This window comes from Camponotus vicinus, unplaced genomic scaffold, assembly GCF_025532165.1.
Source record: "Camponotus vicinus isolate PSW18456_S1 unplaced genomic scaffold, iyCamVici1.0 SCAF_14, whole genome shotgun sequence".
Lineage (NCBI taxonomy): Eukaryota > Metazoa > Arthropoda > Insecta > Hymenoptera > Formicidae > Camponotus > Camponotus vicinus.
The window spans coordinates 5,584,193-5,610,886 of NW_028141950.1; the positions used below are offsets into that span (position 1 = coordinate 5,584,193).

Sequence of the window (26,694 nt, forward strand, 5' to 3'; positions counted from 1 at the left end):
TTTTTTTATTGCTCCCCTTATATTGACATACTTTCATGTCAATTCGATATCTTCAAGAATATATCTTTGATTTTAAAGATATGTTATTCAATTAGTGGCTAAAGTTTCTAAAAGTTGGAATAAATATTCAATAAAATCTTCGAAATCATCGAACAAGATCGTTTTCGAATTCTTTGTGAAAGAGAGAAAAATCTATTAATAATATTAATACATTAATATTGTATAAATAATCTACCAACAGAAGAAGGGGAGAAAATCTTGTACACTCTACTTGTGTATTGTATCTCTACTTTCTTGTACACTCTATTTTCTCACCATAATCATATTTCAATGCGGTATATTATTTTTTTAGAATATATATATCATACATCCATAGAACGCGATACATGTATGCATCCCATATAGCCAGGCAATTCAAGGTTCCGGTCCGGCAAAGTTTGAAAAAAGTAAGCAAAAGGGGTGCAGGGCAAAAAGAAAATTTGTATCTCTAAAAAAGGAGTGATAATGCAATGTGGCAGGGAGGAATGAGAACGGGAGGCGGGTGAGGGGGTGCGAGAGAAACCGGCAACCCCCATCCCTCTTCCTGACACGAGCTGTAGCCCCCGAGTGGCGGTGTTCCCTCTATATGCGAGATCGTTGTCGCTCGATTCTGCGCGGTTGGCGTGTTTCGTGCAGGGCGGCTCCTACCGCCCGACTCTCTCGTCCTGGCGTTACGTCCGTGCGCACCCCCGGCGAACACTTGCGGTGTGCACAAATGGTGGTGTGACGCGCGTGGCCGCGCGTTAAGGGAGGCTCTCGTGTCCGCGGATCCCGGAGCAGCGTCTCGGAGAACCGTTTTCCCCCTGGAAACCACAGTCCTCGATCACGATGGTCACCGACAGCACGAGCCAGGTAGGGTCTCTAGAAGCTAATTCGAAGCCGGCACTAGCCCCTCTCTCTCTCTCCTTCTCTCCCCTCGTTTCTCTCTCTCTTTCTGTTCCGTTCATGCCTCTCGCACCCTCTTTCTCGCCCTCTCCGAATTGACCGATCGAAGGAGACGAGGATATTTCGAGCTCTAAAATCAATTGCAAGCTTCGCGATGATTCACGAGCGAGCAATGATGATTACGTTGAGATCGCGGGTACGATTTCCGGTGCGCGATTAAATGCATCTCTGACAATTGCATTGAATTTTCGTCATCGGAGATAGAGGAGATCGTACGGAGAATTTAAACTCTCGTGAAAATTGATATAACTGGTACAACTGGTCCCAATCGGCGCGATAGGGTACGGAATAATCAAGCCATGAACCATCAGAGCGAAATGCACCAGATGGTCGAGGGGAGGGGTGTTTAGGCGCGCACAGCCGGCAAATGCGGCGCATATCGATGTCAAAGGAATGCGACAGAAAATTGGGATGCGATGCAGAAACTGGTAGCAGCTAAAGGTCCGATTAAAGGTCAGAATGACGGAGTTAAAGCGCCAATAGCGAGTCACACCACCCTGGAGTAGTTATCGCGATCACTGCTGATGAATCGCAATGGGGTGCAAATAGGGAGGAGCGAGGTCTTCCTGTTTCTTTGAGGAAACAAGTCACGTTTGCTGAGGAGATCACAAGTTAATCGCAATTCAACTCACTCCTCGTCTTTGCCTTTCGATTCGACTCCCCGAAAGTCTCGATTAAAGCCTGGTCTCCGATTAAATAAAAATAAAAATAAACTTTTTCTTCAAGAAAGAATGAAATGTTAGACATATTTAACACACACACACATGCGCGTGATTTTTTTCTTATATAAAACAATTACTTTAGAAAACAAATATACCGTGTAACGTGGATTAATAATAAATATAATAACGCGATAAACACCAAGTGTTAAAGTGCGCAAGGGTAAAAGGAGAAAGGACAGGGTTGCATCATCGTTTTGCAAACTAGGTTACTCTTATATATCACATCTATATAAATAATATCACGCACTTTTACCTTTTTTGTTATCTTTATATCACCTGTTTTCCATATTGTATTTTTCACAGAACACGTAATTGGGTGTGCTTTCTCTCTACAGAGAGTTTATTAAAGAGTAAAATGTTTGCATTTCCAGGCTGATGACACAACAGCATTTCTCCGCGCTGCCCGATCCGGCAACCTTGAAAGAGTGGTCGAATTTCTCGATACCGATTTAGATATTAATACAGCTAATTCGGTGAGCGCATTTTAAATTTTCTAAATATTATATGTATATAATTTTCAATAACCAGCAATAATTGATAAATTTTAAAATGTGAATTATAAAGTTCTGATTATTTAATTTAAATTTTATTTTAATTTTTTGTTTACTTTATTTGTATAAATTTTATTTAAATAATTGTATATCTTTTTATCATATGGCGATGGTAATGTTTTAATACTTGCGTTTTATTCGCAGAACGGTTTAAATGCCTTGCATTTAGCTTCGAAAGATGGCCACGTCGAGATAGTAACCGAATTATTAAAGAGGGGTGCGAAGGTGGACGCGGCAACGAAAAAGGGAAATACCGCTCTGCACATAGCTTCGTTAGGTAAATAATTCATGTAGAACGCGAGTCGTGAAATTCTCGTTTAATTTCGGATATATTACCTGTTCAGCTGGCCAGTCCGAAATAGTCAATATACTTATTCAATACGGTGCCGCGGTCAACATCCAGTCGCAAAATGGATTCACTCCTTTGTACATGGCTGCACAGGAGAATCACGACCAGGTCGTCAAGCTCCTGCTCAACAATGGAGCCAATCAAAGTCTCGCGACTGAGGTAAGAGAGAGCTGGATCTCTATTTTCTTATGTAAAAAAAGAATTATTTAATAATTATTTAATAATTATTTATTAATAATTTATTAATAATTATTTAATAATTTAATCAGTTTTAAATTACATCGTAATTTCAACATCGTAATTTCAAATCTTATTTCCAGAGATTGCATGATTGTATACAAAATTCTGATATATGATTATATATAACAAATTATAAAAGATTCCTTAAATACAACTAATTGGAACGCGTGAATAAAATAATTCTGATACTTTCTTAGGATGGTTTTACACCTCTTGCCGTGGCGATGCAGCAAGGTCACGACAAGGTGGTCAGCGTGCTCCTGGAAAACGACTCCAAGGGCAAGGTCAGACTACCGGCTCTTCATATCGCTGCTAAAAAAGACGATTGCAAAGCCGCCGACTTGCTCTTGCAGGTAAGCTTTCGGTGGATTTTTGATTTGTAAGAAATAATTGATGTGTGAAGTAATATAACGCCATCGAATGTTGAACAGAACGACCATAAGCCCGACGTGACATCGAAGAGTGGCTTCACCCCTCTTCACATCGCCGCTCATTATGGGAACGAGGAAATAGCGCGGTTATTAATAAAACGAGGAGCCGATGTAAATTACTTAGCTAAGGTAAGGTACATCCGGTGATCTTTACGGCAAAAAATAATTGAATAGGTCAGTTTAAAAATAACTCGAAATCTCTAAATTTTTGAAAATGGAAGACGCTGATACATAATGTACGTTCTAAGAGAACCTATAATTATAATATATATGTATCTATGTGTGTGAAAACAATGTGAGATTATATATGAGTTTTTAGTATTTTTTTTTACATTTTAATCGATTATGATTTAATATTTTTAATCGATTTTAATGTATTTTTTTTTCAGCATAATATAAGTCCGTTACACGTGGCGGCAAAATGGGGCAAGAACAATATGGTTAAGATACTGTTGGAGAATTCGGCGCAAATCGACGCTAAGACCAGAGATGGCTTGACTCCGCTTCACTGTGCAGCGCGATCAGGGCATGAGCAGGTTGTCAGCACGTTACTTGAGAATTCAGCGCCAATCAGTGCACGAACCAAGGTATGTTTCAGCAGATTCTTCTCTGCTAAATCTACTATTTTTTTCTCGTATCCCGACGAGCAAAGAAAATAAATACATTTCAAATTATTTACAAAATAAACAAATAAAAACAAGAGGAAAATCGGGCTAAGATCTAAGGAAATAAAGCGCGAATAACTTTCATAAAAAATCCTCTAATTAAACGATTCGGTTTCTTTTCGGAACATCTTCAATAACTATTAACAAAATAAATCGAATTGATTTAATAAAAACATTTCGAAGAGGAACCGAATCGTTTATATAATTAAAGGATTTTTTATAAAGATAATTATTTGTACTCTTTTTCGTTTTCCTTCTTGTTTTTTTATATTGTTTATTAAAGCTCTTTTTTATTTATATTGTTTATTAGAGTTCTTTATTATTTTTATTGCATTTTTAAATAATTTTTCACAGCCTTTTATCATTATTTTTACGTTTGACACTTTGATAAATAAATTATGGAAAAAATGCTGTTAAAAAATTAAGATTTAAAAAGTCAGAGCCTTTAAAAATAAGATTATATAGAGTTATATTTGAAGAGTTGCTCTGAATATTATAATCATTAAATGTTTTAATTCTCTGATAACTCTTTGATCGACGTATTTTCAATCTTGATTCTATAAATATACTTTTTACGACTTGTATCTCTTAAATTAATAATCAAACTGATTTTTTTCTTGCGCAGAACGGGCTCGCACCTTTACACATGGCATCTCAAGGAGACCACGTGGATGCTGCAAGAGTCCTGCTGTATCATCGTGCTCCAGTGGACGAGGTGACCATTGATTATCTGACCTCGCTCCACGTTGCCGCGCACTGCGGCCACGTCAGAGTCGCCAAGTTGCTGCTCGATCGAAAGGCCGATCCAAACGCGAGGGCTCTGAACGGCTTTACGCCTCTCCATATCGCTTGCAAGAAGAATCGCATCAAGGTCGTGGAGCTTCTGCTGAAGCACGGAGCGTCCATCGAGTCGACTACCGAGGTAACGGGTTCCTTCCGGTTCCACGAATCAAGCATCTCGCAGTCGAATCATGTCTCCATAAATGTCTCCTCACATCTGTAAATCACGAATGTTTTCACACAGTGTCAATAGTTCAGCGTTCGATGGAATATTACGATCGTGGTATCGATCGCAAAAAAAAGAAATTGCACAGAAATGATCGTTTCCCGCGCGCGCGGAGGTATATTAAAAAAAGGAGTACAATTAAAAAGTCACATTGAAATGTATTGCACATTAATGGTAATTAACGTATCGGATATCAAGAATGAGAGAGATCCATATTCGTCCTTCTACGCCCCTAATTAAAGAGATTGAACATTAATCTGGTTAATTTCGAAGACTGGTTAAAGGGTCGTGCGTTGATAAATAAAACTGACGAAAATCAATCAATGTAAATTATTGTATCACGATCATTTTTATGTATTCGTTTATTCGTGTCACAGTTTCCGAGAGACACTGATCGTAAAGGATCGAGAATTAATTCTGGAGTCATCATCAAAGTCAAAATAATATTAATAGACAAACTATACATGTGTTTTGCAGTCCGGACTGACTCCATTACATGTGGCCAGTTTTATGGGGTGTATGAATATCGTGATATTCCTACTGCAGCATGAAGCCAATCCCGACGTGCCAACTGTCAGGGGCGAAACACCCCTGCATCTGGCAGCTAGAGCTAATCAAACAGACATTATTCGAATTTTGCTAAGAAATGGTGCCAAAGTCGATGCTCGTGCAAGGGTAAGTAAAGCGTGTTGCATCCCGAGAAACCGACTCTAAAACTTTCCCCAACCCTCTTTCTTTGCCGCTTTATCGAGAGAAGAATAGAGCTTGCTTGACGACAGCGAAGTACCTGACTTAAAGACAGAAGAAAAAATTAGAACTTAGAAAGTACATCATATACATACAAATGATCACTCATACGCACCGCCTTTTAAATTACAAAAGCATGAGCCATTAACCAGTCTCATATATCGACATTTAAACGTTTCTTACTGGTGATTTGCAATCGAAGTGTGTGATTTTCCACTTGCAAGTAAGGCGAATCTAACATCTCATTTCTTTCTTCACGCTTTCTCTTCTTTAATCACTCAACTCTTTAAGGCATGAGCAACATTTTATTTTTCTACTCAAAAATTCGTCCTTGTCTATTCAATTAAACTCCTATTTCTGTATAAAATATAAAAATTAACTTGTAGCTTTATTTAAAAAAAATAAATAAATAAAATTTAATATATTTTATTAAATAAAAAAATAAAATTTAATAAATAAAGAACATATTTTCTATCTTTTTTTTGCAGAAATTGTACATTTTTTAAAAGCTGTAGAATTTTTGCAAGAATCGTTCTGTCATGTTAATTATGATCTTTTATCAATTGGAAAAATTATGTGCCTCGAAGAGTTAATATCGCTTACTCTGCAACTCCAAGTTTTCTAATCGCTTTCATCTGACCGCTTCGCAAACTAAATCTTGTCAAATTTCTTTTTTTTTTCAATATCGTTCTCGTCATTATTTTATAGGAGCAGCAGACGCCGCTTCATATCGCGTCTCGATTAGGGAATATCGACATTGTTATGCTGCTACTGCAACACGGTGCGGCTGTGGACACCGCTACGAAAGATATGTACACGGCGCTTCATATCGCGGCGAAGGAGGGTCAAGAGGAGGTAATGTACAAAGAGTTCGCGCAGATAGCGGATTACATCGCCACGCAAAACAGGGTGTTCTTGTTTTGGAGCCGGCACCGCGAGTACCTCATGTAGAATGGGAGTCGAGCTGCGGACACATTTGTCGTTACCTCGTTACCACAAGCATCATCGTTTTCAATCCATCGATCGTCGATTCATCTATCTCGCACATTTTTGCATCTTCTGTTGATGTTGCCTTTTGTTTACCTTTGATTATGTATATTATATATTTTATGTTACGTCGTTTATTCCGCATCACATGTACTCGTTATGTAATAAACTTTTTCGTTACATTGTTTTTATTCTCTTTATGTTACCTTATTTCTTCTTTTATTTTCATGCACATGTAATAATTCTTCATACCTCGCCTGTGTTCTAAAAACGCATGCATTCTCTCGCTCATCTTATTACCGTTTCCCCTTTCTAATTTATCACCCTTTCTAATTTATCAGGCGATCTCGTTATACATGAAGGTATAGCCAGATTGTAGACATAATTTCACCCCGTGACATTTGGCAATCGTTTTATTTCTCCGAGGTTCGATATCGATTGTCAAGCGCTGCGTCAACCCAAACGTTCCCCTTAGGTATATTTCTGTGCGTCTCATAAATAATTTACTTACACTTTCGTAGAGTTCCCTCTAAGAACGCGGATGTGATTAAACGAACATTAATTTAGCCCCGATATAATAACAATTTGTAAAACCCGTCATTATTTTCACATCTGCGTCATGTTGCTCGAACCCACAAGTACAACGATTTCTCACACATTCCTCTTCTCTAATGAACATTTGTCTTGCAGAAGGTAACTTTTTGCTTGGAGACAAGCCCAACGACGTTATTTCTCGCATATCTTATTATGTCAGAATTTATTTATTTATTAGAATTTAAATTATTAAAAAAGATCGATATTTATCATAAAAATATTTATTAAAAAATATTAGTAGAGAAAAGTGAGTGAGTAAGGATCGGGTCGAAAAAATTTTTTTCTGTAACGCAAAATTTTTCTAACAAACAGGTGGCGGCGATTCTCGTGGAAAACAATGCCTCTCTCAAGGCTGCAACGAAAAATGGCTTCACACCTTTACATATCGCGGCTAAATATGGAAATATGAACGTCGCAAATATACTTTTGCAAAAACAAAGTAAACTTGATGTCCAAGGAAAGGTTCGTGCGCGTCTATAAACTATATCGGGTTGTGTAAGAAAATAAGATTTATATATTTAGGCAAGAACGAAAGAGAACTTTCTTGCATTTTCGTTCTTCTATTTTTTCTCTCTCTCTCTTTTCCTAACAATTCTTCTATTATTCGAAACATATCAGTAATTTTAGAAAGTTAATTTTCCAAATTTTCTAAGGGAAAAATTTAAAATGGTTCTCATGCATAGAAGTTGAAGATTAATTGTCACTATTTTTTAATTATGTAAAAATTTAAAAAGATATTCTTACACAACGCGATATTTTATGCCTCGTCAGTTGTCTTTTTCAAACGGGTTTAGTTGAATTATGCGGAACGTTTAATATTACAGAACGATATCACACCTTTGCATTTGGCGTGCCATTACGATCATCCTAACGTTGCGAATCTCTTGTTAGAAAAGGGAGCGTCATCCCATCTTGCCTCGCAAAATGGACACACTCCGTTACATATCGCCGCTCGTAAGAATCAGGTAAATCAATTAAAAACAGCGATGGGTTTTAGTAACGCTGGAATTTGAGATTGCACGATATCTAACAATCAATTTCCGACCAACTATTTCGCGAAAATGACGTCTTTCAATGACGGTTAGATGGATATCGCTTCCACTCTCTTGGAAAATGGAGCGGACGCGAACGCGGAATCCAAAGCAGGTTTCACTCCGTTGCACCTGAGTGCGCAAAAGGGTCATTTTGATATGACGAATTTGCTAATTGAACACGGCGCCGATCCCAATCACAAAGCCAAGGTAATAATCAATTTTTGCAAAATAAATTATATCTATACAAGTTTTAAATTTTACGAAATTTTGAAGAATCAATCAGAATCATTACATGCGCGATTTTTTATTCACTAAAAATCGCTAAAATTTTATAATTTCTTGAATTTTCTCTAATAAATTTCCTCTCTCTAAATTATTTTCGACTTTAAATTTTTATATAATAGTCCTATCGATATTAATTTTGTTCAGACGATAGTGTCTGTCTTTTCCTACTCATTCTATGCAACGAGAAATGTAACAAATAGACTTAGTACCTTCTCATTCTTGATCTTCTTTTTCTGGATCAGAACGGCCTCACGGCGTTGCATCTATGCGCGCAAGAGGATTTCATCAGGGTGGCTTCTATTCTGGTGAAGAACGGGGCCAACGTCGAGAGCCAGACAGAGACTGGTTACAGACCGATACACGTGGCCGCGCACTTCGGGAATCTCTCGATGATACGCTTTCTCCTGAAACATAACGCAGAGATAGATGTCAGAACTAATCAGAATTACACTTCGCTTCATCAGGCTGCTCAACAGGGTCATGCTCATATCGTCTCTGCTTTGTTGGAGGGAAATGCTTCGCATAAAGCGTGCACTAATGTAAGATGTTACTGCTGTACGCGGCTGTATAACAATGTTTATAATAACATTTATTAATGCTTTAATTTGACAGATTCTATAATATATAATATTAAAAATTAATTTTTATTAAAATATGATTATGATCAAAATTATTATTAAAATAATTATTTTTAAAATATTATAAAACTTTATGTTTTTACGATAATTAGCCAAGCATCTCTTATCTTATTAAGATATTATATATTTATTATGACATCATAAAAAGATATATAATTCTCTGGGAGCATTTGTGATAAATTTATGAAACTTATTGTAGGATGGTTTAACGGCGCTGAATATAGCACAAAAATTAGGATATATTTCTGTGATGGAAGTGCTAAAAGGATTGCCTTACGACAGTGCAACTCCGGATAATAAAAACTGGGAAGAGAAGTACAAAGTAATAGCTCCCGAAAGCTTGCAAGAGACTAGTTTTATGTCCGATTCGGATGATGAGGGAGGTATGTGTGCGCACGGATACAGATTAATTAATTAATACGAAATAATGAAATTGCTTGTAAAGAAGAGCTGTCGTTTTTCAGGTTCTGACGCGTTGATTAGCGAGCAGCCTTATCGATATCTCACGGCAGACCTGATGAAGAGTCTAAGGGATGATTCCTTGCCTATTGACGTTACTAGGGATGATCCAGTGCACAGACCAGGTAATTAAAAAATTGTCTATTTAAAAAAAAATATTATGTGAGTTTCAATGAAATAACCGCACAAACTAATCCACGACTTTAATAAGATTTTCGAAAATAAGATCTTATAATAAGATCTCTTATAATTTTCAAGATAAATGATCAAAACTTTTAGAGTTTTGATCATCTCCGGCATCTTATTTCTTCCTTTTACTTTACCTTAGCTTTTTAATATTCTCAATTTGTTTTATTGTTAGTTCTATTCAAATAAAATAATATTACATAGATATTTTTAAACTAAAAAAATAACTGGACTCCAAAGAGTTAGTGAATTTCATAATTATTTCTTTTTTTAGTTACCAAAGAAGAGAAGCAACAATTCGCGCAAAGCAATAATTACTGTTTAGCAGAAAATTTTGATAGTACCGATGGTGTCAATCTAGGGTGAGTATCGAAAGATTAATCCTTTTACTTTACAAAATATGTAATATAACCATATATATATTTTTAACATGTTACATATTCACGTAAAACAATTGTTGATTATAATAAATAAATATATTTCAATAAATTTATTTAATTAATAATAATTAAAGAAATTTAATAAAATAGATTTATAATAATTAAACAAATTTAATAAAATATATTTATAATAATTAAATAAATTTATATTCAGGAATCCTTATTATATTTTATCTAAAAATGTATTTCTTTTTTTTTTTGCAGAAAGCTGCATTTCAGATCGTAAGTATGAAACCGTGCACAAAATAAAAATAGAAAAAAATACAGACGAATAAAAGAATGTCATAAAAATTTGTATTTACAGATTTTTAATAAGTTTTCTGGTGGACGCACGTGGCGGTACCATGAAAGGATGCAGACACAGCGGTGTGCGCATCATTATACCTCCTCGAAGAGCGACGATGCCGATTCGCGTAACATGCAGACTAGTAAAACTAAATAAGGTAGCGAATCCACCTCCTTTGATGGAAGGCGAGGCACTTGCTACGCGAATTATCGAGATGGGTCCGGTGGGGGCGAGATTTTTAGGGTAAATTAAATTCTATAAAATATATGTTTTATATATATTATATATAACATACAGATTTTTTTCGCCTATGTCTGTTTTTGCACGGAAATAAATTGATTTCAGACCCGTCTTGATTGACATACCGAATTTTGCGTCCGTTCGTGGGAAAGAAAGGGAAATTATTATTCTGCGGAGCGAGAATGGAGAAACGTGGAAAGAGCACGATAATTCTGCGGATAATGATGACACTCTCCTTAATACGTCTTATGGTACATAATTTCTAAAAATCAATATATGTTATTGTTTAATTTTTAATAAATTATGAATCATATAGGTTTGTTTCCTGAATTTTCTAATTTTTTTAAAAATCTTATTATCAATATATAGATTTATTAATATTACTCAATTTAATCTTAACAAATGCCTGCATTCATATTTTTGATATGTATTCAATATATTAAATTAATAATTTAAAATATAAATTTTTTTATTATTTAATTTATTAATAAATAATTAATTCAATATTAATTTAATTCTTTAATATAATGTTAAATTAATATTTTAATATATTATATAAATACCTTATATATCAATAAATATATATTAATTAAATAATTAATTAAATATAAATAAGAGACAACAGTTAATTAATTATAATATTTTCTTTTGCTTAGATCCTCAAATGAGCGCCACATATTCGGGCAGGATTACTCGCATAATCACTACGGACTTTCCACAATACTTCGCTATTGTGACCAGAATTAAGCAAGAGGTTCACGTTATCGGTGCCGAGGGTGGTATTTTGATATCCAGCGTGGCGAGCCACGTGCAGGCCGTTTTCCCTGCGGGAGCATTAACGAAAAAGATCAAAGTTGGCTTGCAGGCGAGTAAAAGCTTCGATCCGGCTTATGTTGTTACGCGATTGCGAGTAGAAGGATAATAAAAATGTAAAGCTTTCATTTTTATTCAGGCGCATGTTATTCCTGCTGAACTCACGGCCAAACTACTCGGCAATTGCGTCGCCGTATCGCCAGTGATCACGATAGAACCCAGAAGGCGCAAGTTCCACAAACCGATAACCCTTACGATCCCTGTGCCACAGGCCGCAAATAAGGGGATGATCAACCAGTATGGTGGAGAGACTCCTACATTGCGCCTTTTATGCAGCATTGCAGGTACTTATGGATTGAAAGTTTTAAACAAGTTGGTGAAGGAAATAGAAATCTTTGAAATCTATAAGAAAGGAAGGGGAGAAAATAATTTGATGAGAAAAGAGAAAAATTACATTTGATTTATAATAAGCGAACTTGCTTTTATAATTGAATATGCGTATGTGTGAAAAGTTAACTGAAAAGTTAGTTAAAAATAAATTTGAAAATAATATTTAAAAAATAATAGTTAAAAATAATATTTTAATTTAAAATCTATTTTTCGGGTGAAAAGAATAAAGAAGTATAATTGATTTTAGATATTAAATATAAAAAAGGATACAATTTTTAGCTGTTTAAATTTATTGAAAAATCTATTAAATTCATTGAAAAATTATTGATATTATATTAGCCATAAATAATTATTGCATTTTTTTCTCGAATATTTTATTAACAGAAAAAAATTCAAGAATATATTGTAAATTATATTTTATAAAATGAATATTTTTTCTCTTTTCTATTTTTATAATGTTGCTGTATTAATAAAAATTTGTTAATTTTAGGTGGAACTAACGAGTCCCAATGGGAGGACGTTACTGGTTCTACGCCGTTAACTTTCATGAATGATAAAGTATCGTTCACCACTACCGTTTCAGCCAGATTTTGGTTGATGGATTGCAGAAATATCGGCGCGGTACCGAAAATGGCAACGGAATTGTATATGGAATCTTTACACGTGCCGTATATAACGAAGTAAGCGATTTTTCGTAACATGATTCGTAACAGCGATTACTTAATTTTCACGGTAAAATAAATAAATGCTTCTTCCTCCACAGTTTCATAATTTATTCAAAGAGGATGGACGTGTTGGAAGCCACATTAAGGATATTGTGCATGACTGACGGCAAAGAAGGCATGCATACCTTGGAAAGGCAAGAGGAATTTACAGAAATCGTTAAGAGTCGCGACGTTGAGGTATTCTTATGATATAATACAATAATTGTTAAGCTATTTTGATTGTCAAAATCTTTGAACAACGTTAATTTAATGTACAAGAAATAATTTATAATTTTTATTGACTTATATATTGTTATTAGATTTAATTTATTAACTTTCATAAAATATTCTTTTGTCTCTATTTAAATTTTTATATATTTTAAATAATATAAATAAAATAAATATTAATATATTTATTTTTCGTTTTTAACAAAATTATTTTTATTACAAGTTTAAGACTCACTAATTATAACATGTCAATTAATATCAGTATTAATATTATTATTCTTGTAATATTTATTTAATAGGCACTCGATGGAAAAGATCTTTATATCGAGTTTAGTGGAAATTTAGTGCCAGTAACAAAGTCCGGAGTGCAATTGAAATTCACATTCAAGGCTTTCCGACAGAATCGATTATCGTTCCACGTTAAAGTAAAGGATCCATTACTGGATCCGGTAGCGAGGATGTTATTCATGAGAGAGCCAAAAGTGGCTAAAGGAGAACCACCTCAGCAGCCTATTTGTGTGTTAAATATTGTCCTTCCCGAAACTATTATTAAAGATGCGATGGAGAAGAAGTTAAAAGGTACGCTTACTGAATATTCTCTAATGCAGAAAAAAAATATGCGGGACATATTCCCTTGCGAAATCGTCTACTTTTTCCCGAAAATATGTGACAGAACAATTACAAATAATAATTCTAATTTTAATATAGCCATTTCAAAATTATTTATTTATTTCATTCTACGATTAAACAATTTGTAACAACAATTATGAGATTAATAAGATTCTCATATAAAACACAAATTTAAAAAGATAATTTTTCTTGGTTCTATATTAAATCTAAATAAATTTCAATTCAAAATTTAATATTAGTAAAATTTATCCCCTTGAAGAAAACGGACGAAAAAAATTCATGTGCTGTGCATAATTAATTATTTAAAAATTAATTTTTTCTAAAATTAATGCATTACCATTATCTATGCATCCTACATCTGTGTCTTATTAAAATGTTGAATATTTTCATATTATATTTTCTGTTTTTTATAAAACAATTACGAATTATTTTGTGATATATATAAGAAAATTAAGAAATTCTTTTTTTGATAATAAAATTAAGATTGATCGAAAAGAATTATTCATCTCCTCCCTTTACTCTTTTTATCTTTACTCAAAAAGGAATACTTCTAGGCGACATTTGTATATTTTATCGTTACTAATGATTTTTTGTATTATTATTACAGGTTACGAAGATTCTAATATCATAAATCAAAAATTAGATTATTATAAATCAAAGTACAAAATGGAACAAATGGAGAAAACTGACAAGCCTAAAGAAACATCGCCATCGGAAAAGAAATTCATAACCGACACCTTACAAAAGGAACAAACAGGTATGATATCAAAACCGTAGGAAATAGAAAAATAGGATACTTCTCTTATATAAAATACATGTGCGGATATATCAAGTATTCCGAGAAGATTGAATTATTCTAATTGGAAATGTCCTGTGACTTCAAAATCAATTTCGCTTATGACACTAAAAATGCAAGGTGCAAAAAGAGAACTTGTGTAATGGAGCATTAAGTGTGTGTATGTTTATCTGTGTGAGTCTGTGTGTGTCTCGTCAAGAAATGTTTTGTGTTACGTCAAGATATTTTTATATCGTTCACGTCTACCGAAAGGAATAAAGCGATATCTAGAGAAAGATCTGGCGACGTAGGTCGTTCGTGTGCAAGATAGAAAAAAGAAAAATACTTTTTGACGAGGAAGGAAGGAAGATCATTGTCGAATATTGTTTCTTGAGACTTAAAACCGACGTAAAATTCGATCTATTTTTATTTAAGGGGAGAAAGATAATCGGCTTACAGCTTAAGAATTGGATGAGGCTTCCCTAATTTAATTAAACGTAACAGCATCATGCTTGAAACTATTGGTGGCGGACTTCTTTAGTTCAATCTATGTTGACGAAGGGAATGGTGCAAATTTCATATCTCATCTTTCTTTCAAGCATCCAATTTCAAGCACGCAATTGTCAAAACGTGAGTGTCTTTTCAGTTTTGACATTTGTTAATTATATTTTTCCCTAATCTTTTCTTTTCACCTATTTGATTAATTAAAATTGACAGGAAAACAAATAAATCTACAATTTATAAAATTTTAATTTTTAAATATAAAGTTGCATATGCCTCTAAAATAGATCGTATGATTGACGAGCTCTTTTTATTTTTGCTCTGAAAAATCTTCAGTTATGTTTTTTTATTTGCCTTAAATAATTTATTTGAAACTTTATTTTGTGTTGATGTTAATTTCTTTTTCCTTACACTTTTCAGTTTCAGATATTTTTAAGTTCATTAGTAGTTTGTACTTACTATCGACACGTTAGAATCGTATAAGAAATCGAGCAGACATGGCGACGAAAGAGCACGATCGTGCCATAACGAAGCAGAATAGTCAAGCGAACGAGAAAGATTGTTCCTCTGGAACGAAGATCAAACGTAAATCCAGGTCTGCCAGAAAACGCTTGAACGCCACGATGAGCAATGCGTCGTTTCACTTTTCCGATACGGATTCCGAGGGCGAGTTGACAATGATTACCAACAAAGTGGACAAACTCAAGGCCACGCAAACTTTGCAGATGGACAGTCCGTTAATCTCTATCACTGGTACGGAGGACACCAAATCTTCCGAGGCGACAATCAACGATAATCTCGATTATCTCATAGCGGACAGTGAGGCCAGATCTCGATCGAGACGCAACAGCTTCGTGGAGAACCTCACTGACGTCGATGAGATTTACAGCGACGAGAAGGACACGGAAATCGAGGAGAAGAACACCAGAGGCAATCTGACCGTTATCGACAACAATTATCAAGGAGAGACGGATCTGGAGGACATAGAAGGCGATGAAGATATCGAGCCAACAATCTACGTTGCACCGAGATCGGACATCTTGGAGTTAGCCGACGAGATGATCACAACTAAGGAGGGCGACGGGCCGTTTTCCGTAGAAGTGCGAAATCGATTGTCACGCGAACAGATCTCCATCGACAAAAGAGATGCTGAGGACGTGTCAGATGTGCCCACCGACAGCGAGGATATGGAAGCGTCCGAGGACGAGGCTAAGCTGGACGAAGCAGCCGCTTGCAGTCACATATATGACGACGTGTATGAAGACATCCTGTCCGCATCCCAAACTGTCATGACCAACAAAACGGAGAATACTCTGCACGTGCCGGATGTCGACGAGGCTGCCAGCGATTGCCATACCGATGTTGAGGACGTCGATTAAACAGAATTGTTGCTGAGAAAAAGAAATTAAAATATATTTAAAATAGATTGGAAAAAATTATATGAAATATAATTATATGAAACGATAATTCTTGGAATCAAGGTCTCGAGCAATTTCCATGATTTCTCCGATCATACATGCAAAAATTAACATACCATTAACAGAATATCAAGATGTCACTGTAAAAATGATTAATGGACTATTGTAAGGAGCTATCGATCACAATGTGATTGGGTAAAGTCACTGAAGACGTCTAATGGGATTTGATATACTTACACAACGAGAGTTGCATAACATTGTTAAATGCAAAAAGTTTTCTTTCCATTCAGTAGGAAGTTTTGAAGATAAATAGAATATATTAGAATTTTTCCTGTAGGAAATATTTCTATAACATCCAAGCAGCTGTCAAAAGTTTCAGAAATATGATCAAGAAAATATAAGAAGTTAGGCGATACAAAGTTTATAGATATTTAACATTGTGATGTTTCCCATAAAACCAGCATATGTTATTCTTAAATTAGCTTTATGTTAATATTATTTTCTTATTTTTCTTTACCGCTCTCCGCGAAAGTAATTCTGATTTTTTCACAGCAAATGTTTTTTTCATGAAGATGAATCAAGTAAAATTACTTAAAAAAACTATAATTATTTAAAAAAATTATAATACTTAAAGATAAGAAATATACTTATTTCCATTATGGTGTTAATTTTGGAATAAATATATAATACATATACCTAAATAAAAATCATCAAAAAAATATATCATGTAAAATGTACTATAATAACAGGAACATTATTTTCTGGGTAATTCCTATGCGATACCTTATGTAGTTTGTCGCAGTTCTTACGTTTTTCTTTTTGCACCGTGCCTATTAAATTGTTGATGGGGCAAATGTAATATTTTAAGCAAAATAAAAAATACGATATAATTAATTTTCGAAAAACAATATTAATTGCATCAATTCATTTAAAATAGTGTTTCTTGTTCAAAGAAGTCCGCTTATATAACAGTTATAAATGTATCGGAAATATTATTCATCTATTTATAAATAATCGGATAATAATGCGATGCGCGTGGAACGATTATCGACAAATTAATTCTTATGTTTTCGTTATAAAACCGATAATAACGCAATATGTGTACTTGTTATACTTGCAGACCGAACTGCCGTCCTCAACATTATCATAGACAACCATATGGGATATTAATGCAAAAGAGTATGTCTCCGCAGACTAGAGAAATTTTCCGATATAAATAAACACACATATATACATATATACATACATATAATTATAATTATATGATATATAATATGTAAATACGTACATAGATAATTACGTCGATATTTTCTTTTCTTGTCAATAGTATTATTTTTTCTTTTTCTTTAAAATCAAGTCGTTGTATGTGCAAGAACAACATGGAGAAATTTATTTTCTAAATATTTATGGATTATTTCTTTGGTTGAATGCAGTTAATCAAATTCAAATTATATTGTGCATATGATGAATCTAATAATTTCTATTCTCTTATACATATACCTCAGAAATATATAATAAAAATAATAGTCATACGTGCGCACGCGATACGCGCGGTAATATTACATTCGATACTTGTTATAAGCTGTACTTTACGATGAATTAAAGCCGTCGAATGTAAAACAGAACAAATTTATTTTTCGATTTTATTATACGAATCATTGTTATATATCATATTGTACTTGTCTCAATAAAAAAAAATCACATCTCTATCTGAAACGTAGGATTTCTCGAGATTTCACGCTGTTTTGCATTTTGCGGTTTCAATTATGACTTTAGTACATCTTGTACCTGCGACGACTGCACAGAAAAGAAAAGAAAATGAGGAAAATAAGAGAATGAAGGGTTTGCGATACGAAAGTTCTCGATCGCCAGATCTCGCTGTGAATATAAAGGAACAATACTGTAAAAAAATAGAGACACAATGTATCCCAGCTATTATAACGACGTGCTTAATAAAAAGTAATGTGAGCATAATTCTTGGTTGTTCTAGATGCCGCTATCCACGAATCCTTTGCACAAAAAGCGGCTTGTCCCCTAGAATCCGTAGATGCTAGTTATCCCAATAAAGTAGGCGCCGGCCAATCGGAATCGGACCTATCGCCCGAACTCGAAAGGCAAACGTACTCGGAGAAGCGCAAGTTCTGGGAGGATATTTCGAGGAAGCGCGAAAGTTATCAGCGCTCCGAATCCGAGGTCTCGAGGGCCTCCCAACTGACCATCAACGAGAGCGACAGCGAGTCGTGTCTACCAAACATCGTATCCGAGGAGGGCGACGGGACGACGGAGGGAATCTCGGACGTCATGAGATCGGAGACCATCGAGGACATCAACCTGCCGGATATCTCGGAGTGTTCGGTGGCGGAAAAGGCGCATTACTTCGAGGAGCAGATACAGAAGGAGATGAAGGAGGCGAAGACCACGCCGAGGTTGCAGCAGCAAGAGTCCGAGAAGGACAAGCTGCCTCTCTTCAGAGGCAAGTCGATCGACGATCAAAAAGGTCGCACGGAGGACGTAACAAAAAGGGACATCGACATCGAAGAGAAGCACGTGGCGGAATCGAGGGAGATTGAAAAGATTTTGAAAGTTGCTACGGAGGATACCAAATGGTCGAAAGAGACGAAAGATATCGATAAAAAGGAAAAGGATACAGATGAGGGTAAAGACGTACGCGAGGAAGTTCAGAAGATGGTAGTTCAGCCAGTGATGGAGATTTGCAAAGAGTTACTGAATAAGGAAAGAGAGCTCGCTGAGGAAACGCAATCGTTGAAATATGCGGAGGAGGTATCATTGAAAACCGATAGGCCGCAGGACGAAAAAGAGTTAAGCGAAATGAAGGAATTAGAAAAACCAGAAGAAGTAATAGTTAAGACCATTTCGGCAGACACGAAAACGGAAGAGGTAAAAATACACCCAGAAGAAATTGTAAAAGAACACGAAGTAAAAGAAGATATTCAGCAGCAAATTAAAAAAGAAACTAAAGAAGAAATTACAAAACCGATAAAGATGCTCCAGGAAGAAATTCACATTTCAGATACAAAGCCAGATATCTCAACGTATACTGCGGTTACAGAAGAGATCAAGACACAAGAGAAACCGGATGTATCTACGGATGTCGTTCAAGAAGTCGTACAGTCAAGACCGGAAACACCACATAGCAAAGAGATCGTGAAGGAAAAGATGTCCGGAAGGAAAATAATAACGGAGGAGACAACAATTATCTATACAGTGCAGAAAGACGGAACTCTGGTGCAGGAACAGGTCCTTAAATCAGTGCAAATTGAAGGTGCAAACGGCGACAAATCGGTTACACAAATCCCGGAAATTAGTATGGAAACGAAAATGTTTGAGAAGAGTTTCCCAGAAGACATTGAGAAATTACGAATGGAAAAGATCGAAGAAAAACAAGATAAAAAATTCGAAGATAAATCATCGTTCAAAGGAGAAGCGTCTGAAATGTTGCAGAAAGTGGAAGAGATAATTGCCAAACAAGTGGCTGACATTAATCTCGAGAAAGAGACGAAACCCTCTGTTGACACGGAAGTCAAACAAATAAAAAAAGAGTCTCGCATCCCGATTTCAACATCAATGGCAGAGAAGGATAAGAGCCAGAAAGAAGCAAGAGTTAAAACAACGGATAAAGAGGAAAAGAGCCCGGAAAAGGAGAAGGATATCGTTTCACCATCCGGCAAGAAAAAGGAATTTGAGTCTCGCATACCTAAACGCATCGTAGAAGGAGCAGCGATGAAAGAAAAGGACACGAAGAAGGATTTGCCGGGACAAAAGGATGGCGAGACTATCACAGTTACCGAGAAAACATCTAGCGAGGAAGTCACTTCGCGACACGAGGAACGCTCGACCACGAAGAGCAAGACGCAAACGTTTTCCAAGACTTTCACTGACGCGCAGGACGCATTCAAAATGTTCGAAGATATAAGCGCCATGAAAGATAAAGATTTCGCTACCGTCACTTCGAAGATCGATACCAAGGCTACAAGTAAGATAGAGAAGAAGGAGATACTTTCGTCAGAGATCTCCAGTGGAGCGGATAAATTTATAACTCACGAGGAGAAGGAGAAAGTAGAAAGAAAGAAGTCTTCCGAGTCTAAGCTGACTAAGGAGTCACCGGCTGAGACGATAGAAGAGAAGAAGAGCAAGAGCGAGGAGGTGGACAAAACTGCTATGCAGAAAATGTCGATGAACGTGACAGAAGGTAAAGAAGTGATAGATGCCAGCGCTTCCGAGTCCAGAGCGGAGAGTAAGAAGGAAGAATTGTTCAAACTGTTGGAAGATAAAAAGGGAACTGCGATGGAGAAGTCTGGAACTAGTAGAATCAGAGAAAGTGATGTAGATGTGGCAATCAGAATTAAAAAAGACGACACAAAGGAAGTAGAAAACATTAAAGAGTCACCCGAAGCCGCTAAAGACGAAAAAATAGGAAAGGTTGAAATGCTCGCGCAAGGACAATCTTATAAAGAGAATTTGGAGAGTTTTAAAGTTGAACAGTTTATACCTAGTCAAAAGTACAAGTCGGATTCAACTGAGAAGGCTGAAGAAGATACACAATTTCAGAGTAAAAAAGTTCCGGAATCCTTGGAAGAGAGAGAGCAATTGATCGCTAAAGAAATGGAAGCGCGAAATATAGCGGAAGATTTGATACAGTCAATTGAGAGCGAGATCGAGAAAAGATCATCGACATCGGGATTAAAACCTCAGATGTTGAGTAAAAAATATCTCGATCAACTAATGACCGAGAGCATCGATACCGATCACGAAAAACTGGCTGACGATTTGACAAGAAAGTTTGAAAGTATGATAAAAAAATCTTTCGACGAACAATTGACAGAAAGCAAAGCGGATCATCCGATTGAAGCAGCGCTGTCAAAAACATCCATACAAGAAGAAACATTCGAGAAAGAATCTACCAGAGACAGTATCAGCTTTAGCGAGGATATAACAAAAGACGAAGAATCATCGCATGATCGAGAAGAAAGCTTACCGTCTTCGCAAGCTAAATTCCAAGACAGAGACATCACTATGAGTCCCAGCAGTATATCCGAGCAGATTGAACTCGAAGAGACAATCGATGTCGATACTGGAGAATTGGAAGACTTATCTAAGCCTACATCCAGTCCACAATCTGAAAAACTTCGTTCTGATAGATCGAGCGGTCATATCGAACCGCTTCAGAAAGACATATATAGCGATACTACTCTTTCAAAAGATAAGATAGTGTCGGAAATCTCGGGCGCTAGAGTATTAGAGATCCTGGAGCCGGGCGTAGACAGCCGTCAGGACTCGGTCGACATGCCATCTTTAGAACTGGACGAGCACAAGATATCCGAACAGACCAGCAAAGATGTAGCGTCTTTGCACGAGAGCGCAGCAGTAGATTCTTTGGAGAAGATTGCACAGGAAAAGGACGCGACCGTCAGTTCTAGCACAGTCTCCGAAGACGTTAATGTGGACTATCCTCCGAGTCACGAGCACGTATCTTCCACGACTATTTCGTCGAAAGAATATGACGCAGGAGACAGACATAGAGCGGATAGTTTCGAGATTGAGAGTCCGCCGTTGGTTTCTCCGAGGACAAAGCTCGTGCACGACCTGGAGATCAAGCCGGTCAACTGGATGATCGGCGACGAAAAGATTGAGATATCGGAAACTTTGCAACCTTCTCAAGTATTCAATCAGGAATTGGAAGAATATGAGACGTCCATACGACGTGCTCGTACCTCCTCTCAGGATGAGTCCGTGGACTTGGAACAAGAATCCGTGACCAAGTCTTCGGAGGATATCAGTGTCATCGAGTCTGTTAAAGAATCCGTTACCAGTAGTGATGTTAACGTGGTCGTCACGACTACTACAACTAAGATTACAAAATTCACCGTGATCCCGGTGGCCGAACCGGTGATCGAGCCAGTGGCCGAACCGGTGATCGAGCCAGTGGTCGAACCGGTGATCGAATCAGTAACCGAGCCAGATTTCGACAACGAACTGATAGAAAATAAATTAGATGTTACTTGTCAAGAGTTGGTGGATACCCTGAAACGAGAATACGATGCTAAAACGCCGACAGAGGAAGATGCGGTCGGTCTACGTCAATCAATATCTCGCGAGGATTTTGATCTGGAAACGAGTATTACCGAAGCTGTCACGGAAGAGATACCTATGAAAGAAGAGGAAGCAAAAGATTTAACTGAATATGTATTTGCGAAAATTGCGGAGATTAAACTTCAGGAGGCAGATACAGAGTCTTTTCAACAAGAGATTTCTGCAGTGCAAGTAGAAACTGAATTGGAAGACACTAGTAAAGCGTCTCCGATAAAGAAAGAAATAGAAGATTCCACGCATATTGCAGTCGAAGAAGCACAAAAGGATATTGAGTCTGCGGCTGAAAAAATAGAAAAATCAGAAGTCAAAGAAGAGATAAAAACAACTGTCGAAGCTGAGAAAGATTCTAAAAAACAGGAAGTATCAAAATGTGCGAGAGTTGACGACGTGTTGAAAGAATGGACAGAGACTTATCTGACGAAAATTAAACCTCCTAGCGAGGAATATAAACGACACATGGAAAAGACTACTGATAAGCATGATAAACCCAGCAAATCGATGGCGCCTCCCTCCGATACTTGTGCCTTGAAAATAAAGAAAGACGATCTACAGAGCGTCGATCTGAGCGCGCGGTACGCGATAACGGTCTTGGATCAAGTGGTAAAGAAAGAAATCGCCGAGGTAAAGGAGTCCTTGGAAGCGGCTAGACAAGATTTGATAGAGGAGCTGAGTGAAAACAGTCAGACTGTGTTTCAGATAAAAGATTCGCCTTCAGAATTTCAGTTCAAACTCCAGCCGGAATCAATTCCGAATGATTTACCGTTTTTGTACAAACCACCGTCCATTGAACACGTTCCTGCGGAGGTTGAACCGGAAGCCGAGACTGAAACTACAACGCAAAGTGAATTGCCGGTCGCAAAAACTCAAGAACTCGAGGAGGTAAAACAGGAAGAAGCAAGAGACACTATCGACGATAAGTCCATCGTTCAAGCAGCCGCAGTCACTGAGGACAAATCAGTTACTGTGGTCCAAGCATCTGAAATTGATATTGAAAAGCGAGAAGAAAAGGAAACCGTACTAACCCTTCAAGACGATCAACAGGAGGATGAAGACGAGGGTCGTCCTAGTCCGCTTCCCATTAGTAGATCATCAGACATTAGTTCGGACATCGATAACAGAGATGATAGCTATTCTTTGGCGCCGCCTCATCCGGTACCCAGAAGACGTCACAAGCCGAGCAGAATATCGAAGAGAGTGAAAACTTCTGAGAGCGAGGCTGATGTCGGTTCAAGTTCTGGCGAGAGCAACTATCAATCCTGTGAATACGAGAGCGGAAGTAGACCTAGTTCGTCCGACGTCGAGGCGATGCAATCTGCAGCGGGCGGTGTGCAATCTGGGACTGCTTCGGAATACGAGACGGCGATGATGTCGATTGAACACGAAGGCTCAAAGACGTTGCCGACGTCACAAGAGTACCAGACTGCGGTGAGTTCATTGAGTTCCCGCGAATCTATGAAGTCCTTGAATTCTCTTAGCTCAGGTCATCTCGGCAGTATCGATAGCACTAGCGAGCTGTCAGAAACTCTGGTACCATCCGAGGAAGCTGACGACGATGAAGATGAGATAGACGAGAACCTGGAGAGTGCACTGGACGCGGAGCAGGAGTTGGTCGAAGCATCAGATTCTTCCGGGAGCGAAGAGATACCAATGGACGAAACTATGGATAAAATCGACAGTCATATACCTTGTCGCATGAAGCGCTCGTCCGAAATGATCTTCCAACAAATCATGGACGACGTCAGTCTGGAAGCAGAGTCCATGGACGACGTATTGGAAGAGAATCAGGTTAAAGTTGCGGATTCGGCCACATCTACCTCTATGGAAGCGCCTGGTGCTCTTCAGTCGGTTGACATAATGACGTCACGCGTGTCCGAGGACGGAATTCAAAGCGTATGTACGCAGGTAATCTCGACGCGAGTCACCAGGCCCAGTGATAGCGAGGAGCTCGAGGAAGATTTGGAAGAGGCGGAGGGTCTGGAAGAAGAGAAAGACGTCGAGACAACGGATGCGGAACAGAGATTAGACGTGGAAACTGCCGGAGATGAAGGTCTCGAGCCGGTGATGCAGACAACATCCGTCCACTCGATGCTACAGCAGGCCAGCATGTCTCTATCTTCGGCATCGGGAATGTCCTTTGACACAGTCATAGAGAAGGACAGGTCCGAACGTCACTCGCCCGATAGCGATTCGTTCGAGCTTGTAGACAAGCCCGACATCATCGACGATTTCGTGGTAATCGAGGAAGTCGGGCGGGAGGCAGAGGAATTAGACTCCGAGGGCAAGAGTATTCGTATTAGCTCGATACCTCAAACGTCCGGTAAGCAATACGACCGTGATCTGGAAAATCTGATGACGGAGAACAAAGAGGAGCAAGTGTCAACAAGTCAGGCCTCCAAGAACGATCTGTTCGACTTCGACACCGAGGAGAGTCCGCCTCAGGCATCAAACGACGATCAATCCCAGTCCTACTCCGACGAGGAACCGTACGAGGGCAAGAAGTGGATAGAGATGCAATTCCAGGCGGACCCGCGAGTCTACGACATCGAGTACGATCGCGGGCCGCTCGAGGATATCAAGGAGGAAGAGATCACGGATTTCGAGGCCGGCAGCAGCAGGGTAGGCAGCTTGGGCAGTCATAAGGAGTCTATAGGCAGCGTGGGAAGTATGCGCGGCAGTTTCGGCAGCACGCCGGATTACGACGTCCTCGGGAAGAAGTACTTCAACAAGTCCACGGATCACGATACCGTGTCCTTGACCTCGCTGCAAGAATTCGAGCACTTGGAGAGCACCATGGCGGCCGAGAACTCGCGGAGATTGCAATGCGGCTCGCAGGATTCCGTTAACAACGGCAGCCTTCCGAGGAGATACATGACCGGTCGCTCGGGTCACGGCGACGACATCTCGTTGTCGTCGTTAAAGGACTTTGAGGGCCTCGAGAAAGCCTGCCGGGAGGCTCATCTGATGGAACTGCGGGCCCGCGAGGAGGAGGAACTGCTGGAGCACGAGAGTCCGGAAAACAAGTACAAAATGGAGAATCTGCCGCGTTCGAGGACGGATACCAGTGCAACCGGTTCGTTCAATCCTAGCACTTCCGGATCGGACGATTACGAGAAGAGGATAAAGGAGATCGACGAGATAATACGGATCGCGCAGTCCAACGTGGAGAAGCTCGATCGGCAGGACGACACCACGGAGGACATCTCGCAAATCGAGATCACCGATGCCGAGAGAGTCATCGGAGTCCAACCGGTTCCGGAAACACTTCCGGAGGAGACGGAAGAATTCGAAGAGGCTCGAGCGATTCAGAAGGAGACCAATGTCATGGAGACCAGTACGGATTCCTTAGAGTTGGAGGAGAACGCGGAGAAGAAGCATCCGTTGTGTCGAAGCTCCGACTCCCTCGAGATGAAGACGACCTTGGACTTTCCGTCCTTGAGCTCGGACTCGTTGAACAACGTTGCGAAGGACGCGAAGGAAACGCCGTCGGACGTTCCCGGGCAATTCGCCGGAAGCGCGAGACGCATCTCCTCGGATTCTCTTGAAATGCCTTTGTTGGAGCAACAAGATGTCGGAGTGTCTGAAAGAAGCAGCGACAGTAACGGCCATCGCGCGGAGGAAGAATCGGTGGTCGACAGCTCTGTCAGACAAGCACTTTCGACGGAGACTGACGCTAGAAATGGCAAAACGAAAACATTACCAAGTAGCGATACATAGGATAATTCTCGTAGGTAAGAAAATTAATCATACTTAATCTGATATTTTATATATATATATATATATATATATATATATATATATATATATATATATATATATATAAATAAGTACCTATATTATACTTTTATCGTAAATTAATTTCAGGTTTTTTTACTTTAACAAAAAAAAATTATAGAAATGTTTATTTGTATAATGTGATCCCTACAGAAAATTATTCCAAATATCTCTAAAAAATTTTATTACAAAAATTGATTAAACGATACGATTTTCAAAGGCTAATGTGATGTATTAATAAGATATAAAAAAGACTAATAAGATATTAATAAGCTATAAAAAAGATAAATAAAAAAAGATTAATAAAATATTAATAAAGTATAAATAAAACACACAAATTCAAAAATCAAAATTGGAAGAGATTCGCAAATGATACACTTTAGTAAATAGACAAAATCTAATTCTTCTCGTTCAATCAATATTACAAAAAATAAATATCGTGAAAAATGTAAAAGATAAATGTAATAAAAATAGAATATAATAAAAAATATAATTATTTGTACGATATT

General features: G+C 37.7%; 1 protein-coding gene and 1 long non-coding RNA gene across 8 annotated transcripts in view; one reads left to right on the plus strand and one right to left on the minus strand.

Moving 5' to 3' along the window:
* Positions 1 to 26,694, plus strand: part of LOC145965147 (uncharacterized) — a 30,347-nt gene that overhangs the window by 2,563 nt on the left and 1,090 nt on the right. For 2 of the 7 annotated variants that reach the window (XM_083088507.1, XM_083088508.1), the window contains exons 2-27: positions 2,078 to 2,179; positions 2,402 to 2,534; positions 2,602 to 2,765; positions 3,044 to 3,199; positions 3,278 to 3,406; positions 3,667 to 3,864; positions 4,568 to 4,864; positions 5,426 to 5,623; positions 6,404 to 6,550; positions 7,589 to 7,738; positions 8,101 to 8,241; positions 8,362 to 8,517; positions 8,838 to 9,134; positions 9,433 to 9,616; positions 9,698 to 9,817; positions 10,153 to 10,240; positions 10,523 to 10,540; positions 10,623 to 10,847; positions 10,950 to 11,095; positions 11,501 to 11,709; positions 11,797 to 12,001; positions 12,538 to 12,727; positions 12,811 to 12,949; positions 13,279 to 13,558; positions 14,217 to 14,366; positions 18,294 to 26,142. In XM_083088507.1, the coding sequence (XP_082944633.1) occupies positions 2,078 to 2,179; positions 2,402 to 2,534; positions 2,602 to 2,765; positions 3,044 to 3,199; positions 3,278 to 3,406; positions 3,667 to 3,864; positions 4,568 to 4,864; positions 5,426 to 5,623; positions 6,404 to 6,550; positions 7,589 to 7,738; positions 8,101 to 8,241; positions 8,362 to 8,517; positions 8,838 to 9,134; positions 9,433 to 9,616; positions 9,698 to 9,817; positions 10,153 to 10,240; positions 10,523 to 10,540; positions 10,623 to 10,847; positions 10,950 to 11,095; positions 11,501 to 11,709; positions 11,797 to 12,001; positions 12,538 to 12,727; positions 12,811 to 12,949; positions 13,279 to 13,558; positions 14,217 to 14,366; positions 18,294 to 26,128 (12,057 nt within the window). In that variant the 3' untranslated portion in view covers positions 26,129 to 26,142. The other 5 variants (XM_083088509.1, XM_083088510.1, XM_083088511.1 and 2 more) reach the window with 5 other exon arrangements.
* LOC145965180 (uncharacterized) lies at positions 4,284 to 7,697 on the minus strand. The gene is made up of 4 exons (XR_014436637.1): positions 6,889 to 7,697; positions 6,299 to 6,778; positions 5,879 to 6,052; positions 4,284 to 4,939 (listed from the first exon to the last, which is right to left on the minus strand). It is a non-coding gene; the product is annotated as an uncharacterized LOC145965180 (long non-coding RNA).